We start from the raw sequence: 15,403 nt of genomic DNA on the forward strand, positions 1-15,403 counted from the left end.
AAAAAATACAAAAATTAGGCTGGGTGCAGTGGCTCACGCCTGTAATCCCAGCACTTTGGGAGGCCGAGGTGGGTGGATCATGAGGTCAGTTGTTCGAGACCAGCCCAACCAACATGGTGAAACCCTGTCTCTACTAAAAGTACAAAAAATTAGTTAGGTGTGGTGGCACATGCATGTAGTCCCAGCTACTCAGAAGGCTGAGGCAGGAGAATTGCTTGAACCCAGGAGACAGAGGTTGCAGTGAGCCGAGATCATGCTACTGCACTCCAGCCTGGGTGACGAGCAAAACTCCATCTCAAAAAAAAAAAAAAAAAAAAAAAGAACAAAAGCCTCAGCCCCACCAGTAGCTGGGACTACAGGCATGCCACCACGACTGGCTAACTTTTTTTGAGACAGAGGAGTCTTGCTGTCACCTTGGCTGGAGTGCAGTGGCACGATCTCAGTTCACTGCAACCTCTGCCTCCCAAGTTCAAGCGATTCTCCTACCTCAGCCTCACAAGTAACTGGGATTACAGGCATGTGCCACCACACCTGACTAATTTTTGTATTTTTAATAGAAACGGGGTTTTGCCATGTTGGCCAGGCTGGTCTCAAACTCCTGACGTCAGGTGATCGACCCGCCTTGGCCTCCCAAAGTGCTGGGATTACAGGCAAGTGACACCACAACCCAGCTAAATTTTGTATTTTTAGTAGAGACAAGGTCTCACCATGTTGCCCATGCTGGTCTTGAACTCCTGAGTTCAAGCGATCCTCCCGCCCTCCACTTCCAAAAGGAGACCCTGCCTCTTAAAAACCAGAATCCTGAGTTCAAATTTCAGGTCTTTCGCCTGCTCACAGTGTCACCTTGGGCATGTCTCTGACCCTCTGAGCCTCAGTTTACTCATTAGAACAATAGGGACTGAGGGTTAGGCGAGCCATTGTATCACATGGACTTGGCCCCATGCTTAGCAGATAGTAAGCGCTCCTTCTCTCAGCATCATGATTTAGTCTGCAGTGATTTCCTTGCTAGGTTGCTCTGAGCCTTTCCCCAAATGAGGGATGATGTTGGGAGGGATGGTGGATATAAAATTCGGTCTCCACTTGTGGTGTTGGCGCGCCCTCTTGTGGGCAATGTGGTGATTGACCAGGGTCCCTGATCTCCAAGTCTCTACCCGGGAATGGGGGATGCTGGGAGGAGGGGCTTGGAGCGGGAAGAGCCCCTGCCCCTGCCCCTGCCCGTGGGGAGCCCCTAGACTGGCGGGGGGGTTAGACCAGGACCCAGGCCACAGTGAGAGAGGCAGTGAAGAGACTCTTGTCCCTGGTTTGGGATTGGGCAAAGGTACCTGGGTATCCCAAGAGTTGGTCTGCACACCCTCCCTCACCCTGCAGACAAATCAAAGGTACAGCTGTTTGTTTTTTGTTTTTTTTTTTTTGTTTTTTTTTTTTTGAGACGGAGTCTTGCTCTGTCGCCCAGGCTGGAGTGCAGTGATGCAATCCTGGCTCACTGCAACCTCCACCTCCAAGTTCAAGCAATTCTTCTGCCTCAGCCTCCCGAGTAGCTGGGATTACAGGTGCGCACCACCACACCCAGATGTTTGGGTTTTACATTTAAGTCTTTAATCTATCTTGAGTTGATTTTTGCGTATAGTGACAGGTAGGGGTCCAGTTTAAATTTGCATGTGGCTAACCAGTTACCCAGCACCATTTATTGAATAGGGAGTTCTTTCTTTATTGCTTGTTTTTGTCAGCTTGTAAAAGATCAAATGGTTGGCTATACTGATTTTTCAAGTGTTAAACTAACCTTGCATTTCTGGAATAATTCCTGGAGTCATGAAGTGTGGTGTTTTTTTTTTATTTTTTATTTTTTATTTTTTTTAATTTTAATTTTTATTTTTATTGAGACGGAGTCTCACTCTGTCACCCAGGCTGGAGTGCAGTGGCGCGATCTCGGCTCACTGCAAGCTCCGCCTCCCGGGTTCACGCCATTCTCCTGCCTCAGCCTCTCCGAGTAGCTGGGACTACAGGCGCCTGCCACCACGCCCCGCTAATTTTTTTTGTATTTTTAGTAGAGACGGGGTTTCACCGTGGTCTCGATCTCCTGACCTCGTGATTCGCCCTCCTTGGCCTCCCAAAGTGCTGGGATTACAAGCGTGAGCCACCGCGCCCGGCCTGATTTTGTATTTTTAGTAGAGACAGGGTTTCACCATATTGGTCAGGCTGGCCTCAAACTTCTGACCTCACGTGATCCGCCCACCTCAGCCTCCCAAAGTGCTGGGATTACAGGCGTGAGCCAGCTGCCTTTCTTATGTTTGGTCTAACGCAGCAGCCAGGCTACCCCTCCAGGGCCCCAGGGGATGAGGCCAGGAATAAGTGGAAAATCGAGTCCTGCCCCACGAGCCTTTCTAACTCTGGGCCTCCGAACCCTCTGATCAGATGGAGAAGAAAGACTCTAAGTCTTAGGCCGGGCGCGGTGGCTCACGCCTGTAATCCCAGCACTCTGGGAGGCCAAAGTGGGCAGATCAGGAGGTCAGGAGATCGAGACCATCCTGGCTAACACAGTGAAACTCCGTCTCGACTAAAAAATACAAAAAATTAGCCGGGCGTAGTGCAGGTGCCTGTAGTCCCAGCTACTCGGGAGGCTGAGGCAGGAGAATGGCATAAACCTGAGAGGCAGAGCTTGCAGTGAGCCGAGATCGCGCCACTACACTCCAGCACTCCAGCCTGGGCAACAGAGCAAGACTCCATCTCAAAAAAAAAAAAAAAAAAAACTCAGTCTTACACACCCTGCCATGTGCCAGCTGTGCTCTCTGAGCCTGTAACTTTGCCCCTCCGAGACTTGGTTTTCCCACCGATAGCATGTCTGCGCCCAAACACAGGCAGTCCCGTCTCTTCACCTGGGCTGATAGGCTGTGTCTCCTTTGCACCCAGATTCATTGGCCTGCCCCTGAGCCGGTGGCTGGGTGTGAGGGATCAGACCAGGAGGCAGGTGAAGCCCAACGCCACGCTGGAGAAACACTTCCTCACAGAAGGACACAGGCCCAAGGAGGTGAGAGCCCCCCATGCCGTCCAACCGGCACTACTGCCCTGGGGGTGGGGCCTGCGGGTGGTGTGTGGCCCATTTGTTGGGGCAGGAGAAGCCAAGGTGGCTACAGGCACCCCTCCAATGCCCCTACTTTCCACTCTTCATCCCCAATTCCCTGGGAAATGGCCCTGTCCCCCAGCCTCCCTGGGAAACGAGGCCCCACCCCTCCCAGCCTCCCTGGGAAACGAGGCCCCCCCCCCCCCAGCCTCCCTGGGAGATGAGGACCTGCCCTTCCCAGCCTCCTTGGGAGATGGGGCCCCTCCCCTCCCAGCCTCCCTGGGCCTCAGTGGGCACAGTTGCACAATAGACAGATTCTAGGAGGGTGAGAGTAGTTGCTTGCTCTCCTATCCTGGGGAGGAATGGAAGGTCTGAGCTGGTAGAGAATGGAGTAACAGAAGCAGCCCTGTGACCCTCCCTCCATTCCTGTCTCTGGTGTAGCTGCCCTCTGGACAGGGTCTGTGCTGTGGAGGCGTGGCTGCGTCCTGAGTGGGGTGGGGAATGGTGAAGACCACATACCCTAGGGGTGACAGGGCAGCTTCTGCAGAGCTAGACGGGATTCTCCTTTTACTTGTCAATTTCCCTCTTCAGGTAGGGCTTGGGGCTGGGGCAAGGTCTCAACTGCCTGCCTAGGTTGGAGGTGAGAACTGACCGTTCTGGAGGGACGCAGGGAAGCCTATGTGGGGGTAGGGGATGCTGCACGCCAGCATCTCTCTTAATCCCATCCCCATCAGCGACTTGCCTGCCCTATGAACAGGATTTGCTTCTCTTAGGGCCCAAGTGTTCTGCAGGGCCCCACGCTGGGACTCCCAACACTGCCTCTCCATATAGACATGGTCACCGTGTAGGCAAGACATGGGGCTGCAGTGGAGGAGAGGGCAGAGCCAAGTCCTGTCTGGGGACATGGGGGAAGCCACCACAGGGCCTCTGTGACCCTTGCCCCATCACCCCTCACCAGCCCCAGCTGTCCCTCCTGGCTGCCCAGTGTGGTCTCACGCTGCGGCAGACCCAACGATGGTTCCGGAGACGCCGGAACCAGGATCGACCCCAGCTGACCAAGAAGTTCTGTGAGGCCAGGTAAGCCCAGGAGGGGGCTTCTGGGGTGCAGGGAAGCGCGGGGTGGGGGGTGTCTGCTGTTTTCACAGCTCCCTCCCCATCCACAGCTGGAGGTTTCTCTTCTACCTGTCCTCCTTTGTGGGCGGCCTCTCAGTCCTGTACCACGTGAGTATACCCGAGTATAGCTGACTGCTCAGCTGGCCTGGATCTGGCAGGAGGGGGTGTGTGGAGTGGTGCAGCCAGACAGAGGGGAAAACGTGTAGCTGAGGAGTGCGAGAGCTTGGCAAGATGGTGGTGAATGTTCACTCAACAGGTATTTGGATTTACCATGCACCAAAAGTTGGGGTTCTGCAGTGAATGAGCCCTCCAGTCCAGAGTGAGAGGCAGGAAAAAGCAGGGCTGGGTGAAGGTAGCATCTATCAGTGGAAAGAGCCCCAAAGAGGCTGCAGACCCAGGGTGGGAGGCTGGATTCTCACCTCCGCACAGCCTGACACCTGTTTCCCTGCAGGAGTCATGGCTGTGGGCACCAGTAATGTGCTGGGACAATTACCCAAACCAGGTGAGTAGCAGAGAGTGTGAATGCTTGGAGGGTGAGGGCGATGATCACAGTTGCTGCAGCCATGGGCATGGGACCTGAACCCTGACACTACACCGTCATTCCCCACTGAGTCCCACACTCTTTGATTCCTCTGGGGAATAGAGAAGGGCCAGAAAACTCCAAGCAGGAGCTTCCACCAAACCACTGCCCTTGATTACCTCCAGGGATGGCGAGCTCACTCATTGGGATTCAAGTATCCTGGTTTTGAGCGAAGGGAGTGGGCCCCGAGCCATATCCCTGCCCGATTGGAGCCTTCGCTCCCCACAGCTAACCTTGTCCTGCCCTGCTGCAGACTCTGAAGCCATCCCTGTACTGGTGGTACCTCTTGGAGCTGGGTTTCTACCTCTCACTGCTAATCAGGCTGCCATTTGATGTCAAGCGCAAGGTGAGGCCAAACAAGAGTCTGGAAGACCCAGTCGCTGGACAGGGAGCTGGGGTGCTGGGATGCTGGGGTGCTGGGTGGTAGGGCCGCCTCACAATCACACCTTGAGCGCTCCCTGGTACCTCCTGCAGGAGATATAGAGGCCATGGGCCCAGAGGCCACACCAACCCCCTGAAAGGACCCACTTCTTGGCCCATAGGGTGGGGGACCTTCCAGCATCAAGCCTCGTCCCCACTATGACCCACCGTCTACTGCAGGATTTCAAGGAGCAGGTGATACATCACTTCGTGGCGGTCATCCTGATGACCTTCTCCTATAGCGCCAACCTGCTACGCATTGGCTCTCTGGTGCTGCTGTTACACGATTCCGCCGACTACCTGCTGGAGGTGGGCCCGACCCCTGCCTGACCCCTCCCAGCTGCTGTACCCCAGCCCTCCCAGGTGCCCAGGAGATGAAGTCCCATTCCTCCCAACCTTCCTGGGAGATGGAGCCCCGCCCCTCCTGTCCTTCACGGGTGATGAGGCCCCGCCCCCTCTGCCTTCCTGGGAGAGAAAACCTTGCCTCTCTCAGCCTCCCTCCTTGGGGGATAAAGCTACACACATGTATTCATTTTTTTTTTTTTGAGATGGAGTCTCACTCTCTCGCCCAGGCTAGAGTGCAATGGCACACTCTGCTCACTGCAACCTCTGCCTCTCAGGTTCAAGTGAATCTCCTGCCTCAGGTTCCCAAGAAGCTGGGATTACAGGCACTCACCACCATGCCAGCTAACTTTTGTATTTTTAGTAGAGATGGGGTTTCACCATGTTGGCCAGGGTGGTCTCGAACTCCTGACCTCAGGTGATCTGCCCGCCTCAGCCTCCCAAAGTGCTGGGATTACAGGTGTGAGCCACCGTACCCGGCCTATATTCACATTCCCTGAAAAGGTAGGTAGTTCCTGGAAACAAGGCCCCACCCCAACTCACCTGGTCCCATCCCATAGCACCTTCTCCTTGAGACCAGGCCCCTGGTCCTGATCCCATTTCTCCCTGCTGCCCTTCTCAGGCCTGTAAGATGGTCAACTACATACAGTATCAGCAAGTGTGCGACGCCCTCTTCCTCATCTTCTCCTTGGTCTTCTTCTACACCCGACTGGTCCTCTTTCCCACCCAGTGAGTCAGCCCTCCCATGGGGGTCAGGGAGGTGGGAGGGCATGTCTGAGATTCCAGGACTGCCTCACCATTGGTACCCTGCCCCAAGGAGCTGGGGATCTTGGCTGGGAGAGTTCCAGGAGGAGGCAGGGAAGGGTGTGCCAGGCACAGGGCACAGCATATGCAAAGGCACAGAGGTGAGACAGAGAATTATAATTACTCAGCCTGCCTGGACCATGGAGTGGGAGGAGGGGTCAGGGTTGCCAGCGCACCAAAGTCTGCCCAGTAAATATTTGTGGGTCCTCTCGAGTGTGCTGGGAACACAGCAGAGACCACAGTTCAAAGATCCCTGCCCTTGTGAGCAGACATTGCGTGGGTGGGAGTGGATGGTAAATGAGGCAGCCAGGTGAACTACACAGCATGCGAAGGAGAGATTTACTAACGAGAAAATAAATTCGAGGGGCTGGGCGTGGTAGCTCACTCCTGTAATCCCAGCACTTTGGGAGGCTGAGGCGGGCGGGTCACTTGAGGTCAGGAGTTCCAGACCAGCCTAGCCAATGTAGTGAAACCCCATCTCTACTAAAAATACAAAAGTTAGGCTGGCCACAGTGGCTCACCCCTATAATCCCAACACTTTGGGAGGCCGAGGCAGGCAGATCACAAGCTCAGGAGTTTGAGACCAGCCTGGCCAACATGGTGAAACCCTGTCTCTACTAAAAAATTAGCCGGACGTGATGGTGCATGCCTGTAACCCCAGCTACTCAGGAGGCTGAGGCAGGAGGATCACTTAAATCCAGAAGGCAGAGGCTACAGTGAATCAAGATTGTACCACTGTACTCCAGCCTGGGTGACAGAGGGAGACTTCGTCTTAAATAAAATTGGCCAGGTGTGATGGCTCACGCCTGTCATCCCAGCACTTTCGGAGGCTGAGGTGGCTGGATCACCTGAGGTCAGGAGTTTGAGAGCACTCTGGCCAACACAGAGAAACCCCGTCTCTACCAAAAACACAATAATTAGCTGGGCGTGGTGGCACACGCCCGTAATTCTAGCTACTCAGGAGGCTAAGGCAGGAGAATCACTTGAACCCAGGAGGCAGAGGTTGCAGTGAGCTGAGATCACACCACTGCACTCCAGCCTGGGCGACAGAGCAAGACTCCATCTCTAAATAAAAAAAAAAAAGTCAGGAAGGGAGCAGGAAGTATGGGAGGGGTGGGTAGTTGGAATTAGAATGGCAGGGAATACCTCACTGGCAGCGTTTGTACAGAGAGATGGGAGGGAGGTGAGGGACAGAACCACGTTGATCAGAGGGGGAAGAGCGTTCCAGGAAGAGAGAATAGCATGTGCAAAGTCCCTGAGGCAAGTCCCTGGCATGTTTGTTAGGGGAAGATCGAGGAGGCCTGTGTGGCTGGAGCAGAGTGGGTGAGGGGGAGTGTAGGGAGGGGATGGGGTAGGCCGTGCAGGTCCTTGAGGGCTGTGGGCAGGACTTTGGCTTTGACCCCGGGGGGAGATGGGAGCCATGGAGGTTACAAGCAGAGGAGGGATTCAATCTGACCTAGGTGTTCTGGGTGCCCTCTGGCAGCTGCAGGGGAAACATCATGGGAAGTGTGGGCAGGAGTGAGGGGACCCAGGATAGGTGAGAGAAGTGGCCAGACTCAAGGGGATGCCTCTGGGATCAGGAGACGGGAACAATCACAGAAGGAACTGCTCGAGGCAGCAGGAGCTCAGCCCTGCTGGGTTTGAGGGGTCTGTGGCCTCAGAGGAGACATGGAGAAGGCAGTGGGCATGCCAGTCTGGGCTTCTGGGGAGAGAGGTAATGTAGGAGTTGCCAGTCCATGGCTGGTATTTGCAGCCAGCAGCCTGGATGGCATCACCTAGGGAGCAGGTATGGACAGAGAGGCTCAGTCCTCGGGCTCCCTGACGTTTGCAGGTCGAGAGAGGAACAGGGCCCATGAAGCATGAGTCAGATTACATCCCTCCTCTGGCTACAACCCTCCATGGCTCCCACCTGTCTTGGTTTCAAGGCCTGAGGAGATTAGGCAGAAGTGGCTGTGAGATGGGGAGATGGTGGGGCGCGGGGAGCCAGAGAGGGAAGGGGCCCAGGGAGGAGGGAGGGCTGCTGGCAATCTGTTGTACCAGCTGGTGGGGGTACAGGGCTGAGCACTGTGGAGTGAGGAAGGCGAGGTCGCTGGTCACCCTACAGCTGATTGGGGGGTAGGAGAAACACAGCAGCTACAGCCTGTACTTTTTGAGATGGAGTCTTGCTCTGTCACCCAGACTGGAGTGCAATGGCGTGATCTCAGCCCACCACAACCTCTGCCTCCCGGGTTCAAGCAATTCTCCTGCCTCAGCCTCCTGAGTAGCTGGAATTATAGGCACGCACCACCACACCTTGCTAATTTTTGTATTTTTTTTTTTTTTTTTAGTAGAGATGGGGGTTTCACCATGTTGCCCAGGCTGGACTCGAACTTCTGACCCTGTGATCCACCCGCCTCCACCTCTCAAAGTGCTGGGATTACAGGCGTGAGCCACTGCACCCAGCCCAGCCAGTACTTTCAAGGAATTCCAAGGAAAAAAAAAAATAAGCCTACAGGGAAAAGAAATAAGTTGGTGGCCAGAGGGGCAGAGTAAAGAGTGAGCTTTTTGTTTTTTTCTTTCTTGTGTGAAATAACAGTGGGGTTGGCGTTGATGATAAAGAACCAGCAGGAAGGCCGGGTGCGGTGGCTCACGCCTGTAATCCCAGCACTTTGGGAGGCTGAGGCGGACAGATCACTTGAGGTCAGGAGTTTGAGACCAACCTGGCCAACATGGCAAAAACCACCTCTCTACTAAAAATACAAAAATTAGCCGGGCGTGATGGCAGGCGCCTATAATCCCAGCTACTTGGGAGGCTGAGGCAGGAGAATCGCTTGAACCCGGGAGGCAGAGGTTAGAGTGAGCCCAGATCATGCCATTGCACTACAGTCTGGGTGACAAAGCAAGACTCCGTCTCAAAACAAAACAAAAACAAGAACCAGAGCGGAGTTTGAGAAGAGGATGTGGTAGGAGCTGGGCTCCAGGACAGTGTCCCAGGCAACAAGCAAGGAGGAGTTTGAGGGGAGGAGCGGTGCTGGGGAACACTCTTTCCAACTGGCTTGGGTTGCACAGTAAAAATGAAGCCCCGCCCCTCCCAGCCTCCCTGGGAGACAAAGCCCTGCCTCTGTCCTGTCCGGCTACCTGGGAGATGAGGCCCCACCCCTTTTATACTTCTTGGGAGATGAGGCCCCGCCCCTCTTAAACTCTGGGAGATGGAGCCCTGTTCCCTCTCAATCTTCCTGGGAGAGGAGGCCCCACCGCCTGCCTTCCTGAGATATGAAGCCCCTCCCCTCTGAGGTGAGTAGGCAGTTGCCTGCTGATGAGGGGGAGGTGATGGGGGTCTGAGGAGTAGAGAGGAGGTGTCAGAGTGCCACCCAGGAAAGCAGCTGGGATCATAAGTACCCGCTTGGGTGAGGTTCATAGTCATGAATGGCCAGTCAGGGAGCTTATGTGTGTGTTCTGCTCATTTAGTACAAGCAAGTGAGAGGGGGCCTCCCGTGCCCAGTTCAAGAGTGTAGGTATCATGGGGTGGGGGGGCACTAGGGAGCCATAGAAGGTTATGGAGCAGGGAAGGCCATGCCAGTTAGAAATTCTTAGGACTGGGGGCTACAGCGGCTGGTCAAGCCCCAGCCTCCTCCTCTCCCTCCGGCCGTAGGATCCTCTACACCACATACTACGAGTCCATCAGCAACAGGGGCCCCTTCTTCGGCTACTACTTCTTCAACGGGCTTCTGATGTTGCTGCAGCTGCTGCACGTGTTCTGGTCTTGCCTCATTCTGCGCATGCTCTATAGCTTCATGAAGAAGGGCCAGGTATGGCTGGACCGCCGCGGGGGCCCCAGCCCCAAGCTCCTCCTTCCTCCCTGCTCTGAGCTCCATCCTTCTCTCTGTTCCCCAGATGGAGAAGGACATTCGTAGTGATGTAGAAGAATCAGACTCCAGTGAGGAGGAGGCGGCGGCCCAGGAACCTCTGCAGCTAAAGAACGGGGCAGCTCGAGGGCCCAGGCCAGCCCCCATTGATGGCCCTCGGAGCCGGGTGGCCGGGCGTCTGACCAACAGGCACACAACGGCCACATAGCCAGGCGGGGCTGGCTGTAAGGGGCTGCCCCCAGCGCCTTGGATATTTCTGGGGTGACTGGACTGGCACCCCTGGGCCACCTTTCCGGAGACAGGGAGGGCCCCTCCCGGGGTGGACGGGGAGGGCTGATGATCTGTCTCCAGCCCCTTCCTTCTGCCCACCCACCCTTCTTCCCTCTGGGCAACTGGACAGAGCTGGGAGCCAGCAGCTGGATGCTGTGGCTGGCCAGAGACACCTCCAGGCTGTAGCCTGGGGGCTGGGGGGAGCCCCAGGCTGAAAAGGGTCCAATTAAAACATAAACGGAGCCAAATTTTCTGCCTGAGAACTTGGGTCCCTATCAAAGTTCCTTCTTCATCCCCAGAGACCCCGAAGGGAGCCAGGCCTCTACTTACATACCCCACTGATGGGATACTCACTGCCACCCAAGGATGCAGGGCCCCAGAGGCCCCAGACAGCAACAGAGCCCAGAGACCACCCCCTCCCCACGCTGTCCCCAGATGAGCCCCTGACTCGCCAGCCAGCGACTCAAACAAGCCCCTCCCTCCACCCTTAGGGTACCCTTGGTCGGCTTCTTAAAGACCCCCTTGCAGACTAGCTCTGAAAGGTCAAGTCCTTTGCCCAAGCTCACACGTAGGTCGCGGACCAGGCCTGTCTCTGCAGTCCTTTCTTAAGTCTGGTAGATTGCCCACCTTTGTGGTCCCAGGAGCCTTCCTTGGGACAGTGGAGGGAGTGGGGTAAAATCCCACAGGCTTCCCAAGGGTTAGCCTGGGGAGGTCACTGTCTCTTCAAGAGCTCCAAAAATAAAGAAACGGAGGCCAGGCCCAGTAGCTCACACCTGGAATCCCAGCACTTTCGGAGGCTGAGGCAGGCAGATCACTTGAGGTCAGGAGTTCAAGACCAGACTGGGCAACATGGTAAAACTCCATCTCTACTAAAAATACAAAAACTAGCTGGGCAGGGTGATGTACACCTGTAATCACAGTCACCTGGGAGGCTGAGGCAGGAGAATCGCTTGAACCCGGGAGCTGGAGGTTGTAGTGAGCCGAGATCACGCCACTGCACTCCAGCCTGGTCAACAGAGCAAGACTCCATCTCAGAACAAAACAAAAGCCGGGCGCGGTGGCTCGCTCCCGTGATCCCAGCACTTGGGAGGCCAAGGCAGGCAGATCACGAGGTCAGGATATCTAGACCATCCTGGCTAACAGTGAAACCCCATCTCTACTAAAAATACAAAAAATTAGCCAAGCGTGGTGGTGGGCGCCTGTAGTCCCAGCTACTTGGGAGGCTGAGGCAGGAGAATGGCGTGAACCCGGGAGGCAGAGCTTGCAGTGAGCCGAGATCTCTCGCCACTGCACTCCAGCCTGGGTGACAGAGTGAGACTGTCTCAAACAAAAAGAAATTGGACAACAAAGTATTGGAGAGAATGTAGAGGGTCAATAATCTCACATTATCAGGGGGAGTATAAATTGTTACCAACACTGGAAAACCATTCAGCATTGTGTATAATAGTTGACCTTTTATAAAGCTCAAAAGCAACCCAAATGAGATAATGTATAGGCATGAATACTTAACTAGAACTATAATAAAATATAAACACAAAATTCAAATTAGTAAATTATCTTTGATCTGGGAAGGTAAGGGGACAGGATTCAGATAGATATCAATTACTATCACTGTTCTAGTTTTTGAAGTGAGGTGAAGTTTTTTTTGTTTTTTGAGATGGAGTCTCTGTCACCCAGGCTGGAATGCGTTGGTGCCATCTCGGCTCACTGCAACCTCCGCCTCCTGGATTCAAGCGATTCTCCTGCCTCAGCCTCCCGAGTAGCTGGGACTACAGGCGTGTGCCACCACGCCCAGGTAATTTTTGTATTTTTAGTAGAGAGGTGGTTTTGTCGCATTGGTCAGACTGGTCTCGAACTCCTGACCTCAAATGATCCACCCGCCTTGGCCTCCCAAAGTGCTGGGATTACAGGCATGAGAGAGGTGAAGTTTTTGAAGTGAAGTGACACACTCATTAAATACAATTTTTAAAGGGATATAACAAGCTACAAAATGGAAGAAAATATTTGCATACGATATATCTGAAGAGGTTCTAGCATCCAGGATATATATATAACTCTTACAACTCAACAATAACAAAAATCCTAATTTAAAAAATGGGTGGCAGGGCACGGTAGCTTATGCCTATAATCCTAGCACTTTGGGAGGCCAAGGTGGGCAGGTCACCTGAGGTCGAGAGTTGGAGACCAGCCTGGCCAACATGGTGAAACCCCATCTCTACTAAAAATACAAAAATTAGCCAGGCGTGGTAGGGGGCGCCTGTAATTCCAGCTACTCGGGAGGCTGAGGCAAGAGAATCACTTGAACCTAGGAGGTGGAGGTTGCAGTAAGTCGAGATCATGCCACTGTACTCCAGCCAGGGCAACAGAGCCAGACCCCATCTCAAAAAAAATTTTTTAAAAAGGCCAAAGAGACCAGGTGTGGTGGTTCACCCCTGTAATCCCAGCACTTTGGGGTCTTAGGCAAGAGGATCAATTGAGTCCAGGAATTCAAGACCAGCCTGGGAAATACAGCAAGACTCCCGTCTCCACAAAAAAAGAAAAACAAATAGGCAAAGGACTTGAATAGAAATTTCTCAGCTGAGTGTGGTGGCTCACACCTGTAATCCCAGCACTTTGGGAGGCCGAGGCAGGTGGATCACCTGAGGTCAGGAGTTCGAAACCAGCCTGGCCAACATGGTGAAACCCTGTCTCTACTAAAAATACAAAAATTAGGCATGGTGGCATGTGCCTGTAATCCCAGCTTCTTGGGAGGCTGAGGCAGGAGAATCACTTGAACCCGGAAGGCAGAGGTTGCAGTGAGCCGAGATTGCGCCACAGCACTTCAGCCTGGGCAACAAGAGCAAGACTCCATCTAAAAGAAAAAGAAAAAAAAAATGTCCCAAAAAGAAATGGCCAATAAGCACATGAAAAGATATTTAACATCATTAGTCGTTAGGAAAATGCAAATCAAAACCACAATGAGAAACCACTTTACATCCACAAGAGTGGGTATAATAAAAGAAGTGTTGGCCAGGTGTGGTGGCTCATGCCTGTAATCCCAGGACTTTGGGAGGCCGAGGCAGGTAGATCACCTGAGGTCGAGAGTTCGAGACCAGCCTGACCAACATGGAGTAAACTCCTCTCTCCTAAAAATACAAAAGTAGCCAGGCATGGTGGTACATGTCTGTAATCCCAGGTACTCGGGAGACTGAGGCAGGAGAATCACTTGAACCTGGGAGGCAGAGGTTGCAGGGAGCCAAGATCATGCCACTACACTCCAGCCTGGGTAACAAGAGCGAAACTCTGCCTCAAAAGTGTTGGCAAGGATGTGGAAAAAATGCAACAACTGTGTTCACTGCTGGTAGAAATGTAAAATAATCACTGTGGAAAATCGTTTCGTGGTTCCTCAAGAAGTTAAACAGAATTAAGACTGCTGTGAGCTATGATCATGCCACTATACTCCAGCCTGAGCAACAGAGTGAGACCCTGTCTGGAGGGAGAAAAAAAAAAAAAAAAAAAAAAAACATAGAAACATCCCAAGTGTCCAATAACAAATTGTATAAACAAATTGTAGTCCATCCATACAATGGACTATTACTCAGCCATGAAAAGGAATACAGCACTCACATATGCTACATGTGAATGAACCCTGGAAGCAGCATGCTCAGTGTAAGAACCCAGACATAAAAGGTCACACATTTTATGATTCCACCTATATGAAATATCCAGAAGAGGTAAACCTATAAAAATAAAATGTATATTTATAGTTGCCGGGGGCTGCAGGGTGAAGGTGTAGGAAGAAACTGTTTAATAGGTACGGAGTTTTATCTTGCAGTGGTGAAAATGTTTTGGAACTAAAGTCGTGGTTCTACAACATTGCAAATGCACTAAATGCCACTGAACTGTTCACTTTAAAATGGCTCATGTGTTATGTAAATTTCATCTTAATAAATGCATGAAGAAAGGGATTTGTATAAATCAACCATAGTGTCTCATGAAACAAGGAGTATAATTCTTCCATTTGCCTGGTGCTTCCCTATCCAGTCATTGCCATTCCTTCCAAAAAACAAACAAAAAAAAACCTCATGGGTTGAAAGAGAGCCCATAATGAAGATTAGAAAATACACTCCTATAGATGAATAGCAAAGGCGGGGCGTGGTGGCTCACGCCTGTAATCCCAGCACTTTGGGAGGCTGAGGTGGGCGGATCACGAGGTCAGGAGATCGAGACCATCCTGGCTAACATGGTAAAACCTCGTCTCTACTAAAAATACAAAAATTAGCTGGGTGTAGTGGCACATGCCTGTAATCCCAGCTACTCGGGAGGCTGAGAAATGAGAATCACTTGAACTCAGGAGGCAGAGGTTGCAGTGAGCCGAGATCACGCCACTGCACTCCAGCCTGGCAACAGAGTGAGATTCTGTCTCAAAAAAAAAGATGAATAGCAAAAATATTACATGTCAATGTTTGTGGAGTGTAGCTTAAGCAATCCTTTGGAGGAAGTTTGTAGCCTAACAGGCTTATATTAGAAAAGACAAAAAAAAAAAGCAGCTGGTGCGGTGGCTCATGCCTATAATCCCAGCACTCTGGGAGGCCAAGGGGGGGTGGATCACGAGGTCAGGAGTTTGAGATCAGCCTGAGCAACATGGTGAAACCCCGTCTCTACTAAAGATACAAAAAAAAATTAGCCAGCAGTAGTGGCACGTGCCTGTAATCCCAGCTACTCGAAGACTGAGGCAGGAGAATCGCTTGAACCTGGGAGGCAGAAGTTGCAATGAGCCGAGATCGTGCCATTGTACTCCAGCCTGGGCAACAGGGTGAGACGCTGTCTCAAAAAAAAAAGAAAAAAGAAAAAGCTCAAAAATAATCAGCTAAGCATTTAAGAAGATTTTAAAGAACAGTAAAATAAGCTCAATAGAAGAAAAAACACAGGATATGTGTTAAAATTAGAGAGGATCATCAAACCTAAAAGTTGTTTGAATGACTAATAGAC

General features: G+C 52.5%; 1 protein-coding gene across 8 annotated transcripts in view; it reads left to right on the forward strand.

Annotated features, from left to right (window-relative positions):
* CERS4 (ceramide synthase 4) overlaps positions 1–15,162 on the forward strand; it is a 61,040-nt gene extending 45,878 nt beyond the window's left edge. For 6 of the 8 annotated variants that reach the window (XM_032169539.2, XM_058425109.1, XM_032169540.2 and 3 more), the window contains 9 exons: positions 2,908–3,025; positions 4,017–4,135; positions 4,222–4,279; positions 4,623–4,673; positions 5,005–5,097; positions 5,352–5,480; positions 6,136–6,242; positions 9,949–10,105; positions 10,191–15,162. In XM_032169539.2, coding sequence (XP_032025430.1) covers positions 2,908–3,025; positions 4,017–4,135; positions 4,222–4,279; positions 4,623–4,673; positions 5,005–5,097; positions 5,352–5,480; positions 6,136–6,242; positions 9,949–10,105; positions 10,191–10,370 — 1,012 coding nt within the window. In that variant the 3' untranslated portion in view covers positions 10,371–15,162. Of the gene's footprint in view, positions 1–2,907; positions 3,026–4,016; positions 4,136–4,221; positions 4,280–4,622; positions 4,674–5,004; positions 5,098–5,351; positions 5,481–6,135; positions 6,243–8,644; positions 8,853–9,948; positions 10,106–10,190 lie in introns of those variants that run through there. The other 2 variants (XR_009208934.1, XM_032169542.2) reach the window with 2 other exon arrangements.
* Positions 15,163–15,403: the final 241 nt, after the last annotated feature.

This window comes from Hylobates moloch, unplaced genomic scaffold (assembly GCF_009828535.3).
Source record: "Hylobates moloch isolate HMO894 unplaced genomic scaffold, HMol_V3 SCAFFOLD_12, whole genome shotgun sequence".
In the NCBI taxonomy this organism is placed as follows: Eukaryota; Metazoa; Chordata; class Mammalia; order Primates; family Hylobatidae; genus Hylobates; species Hylobates moloch.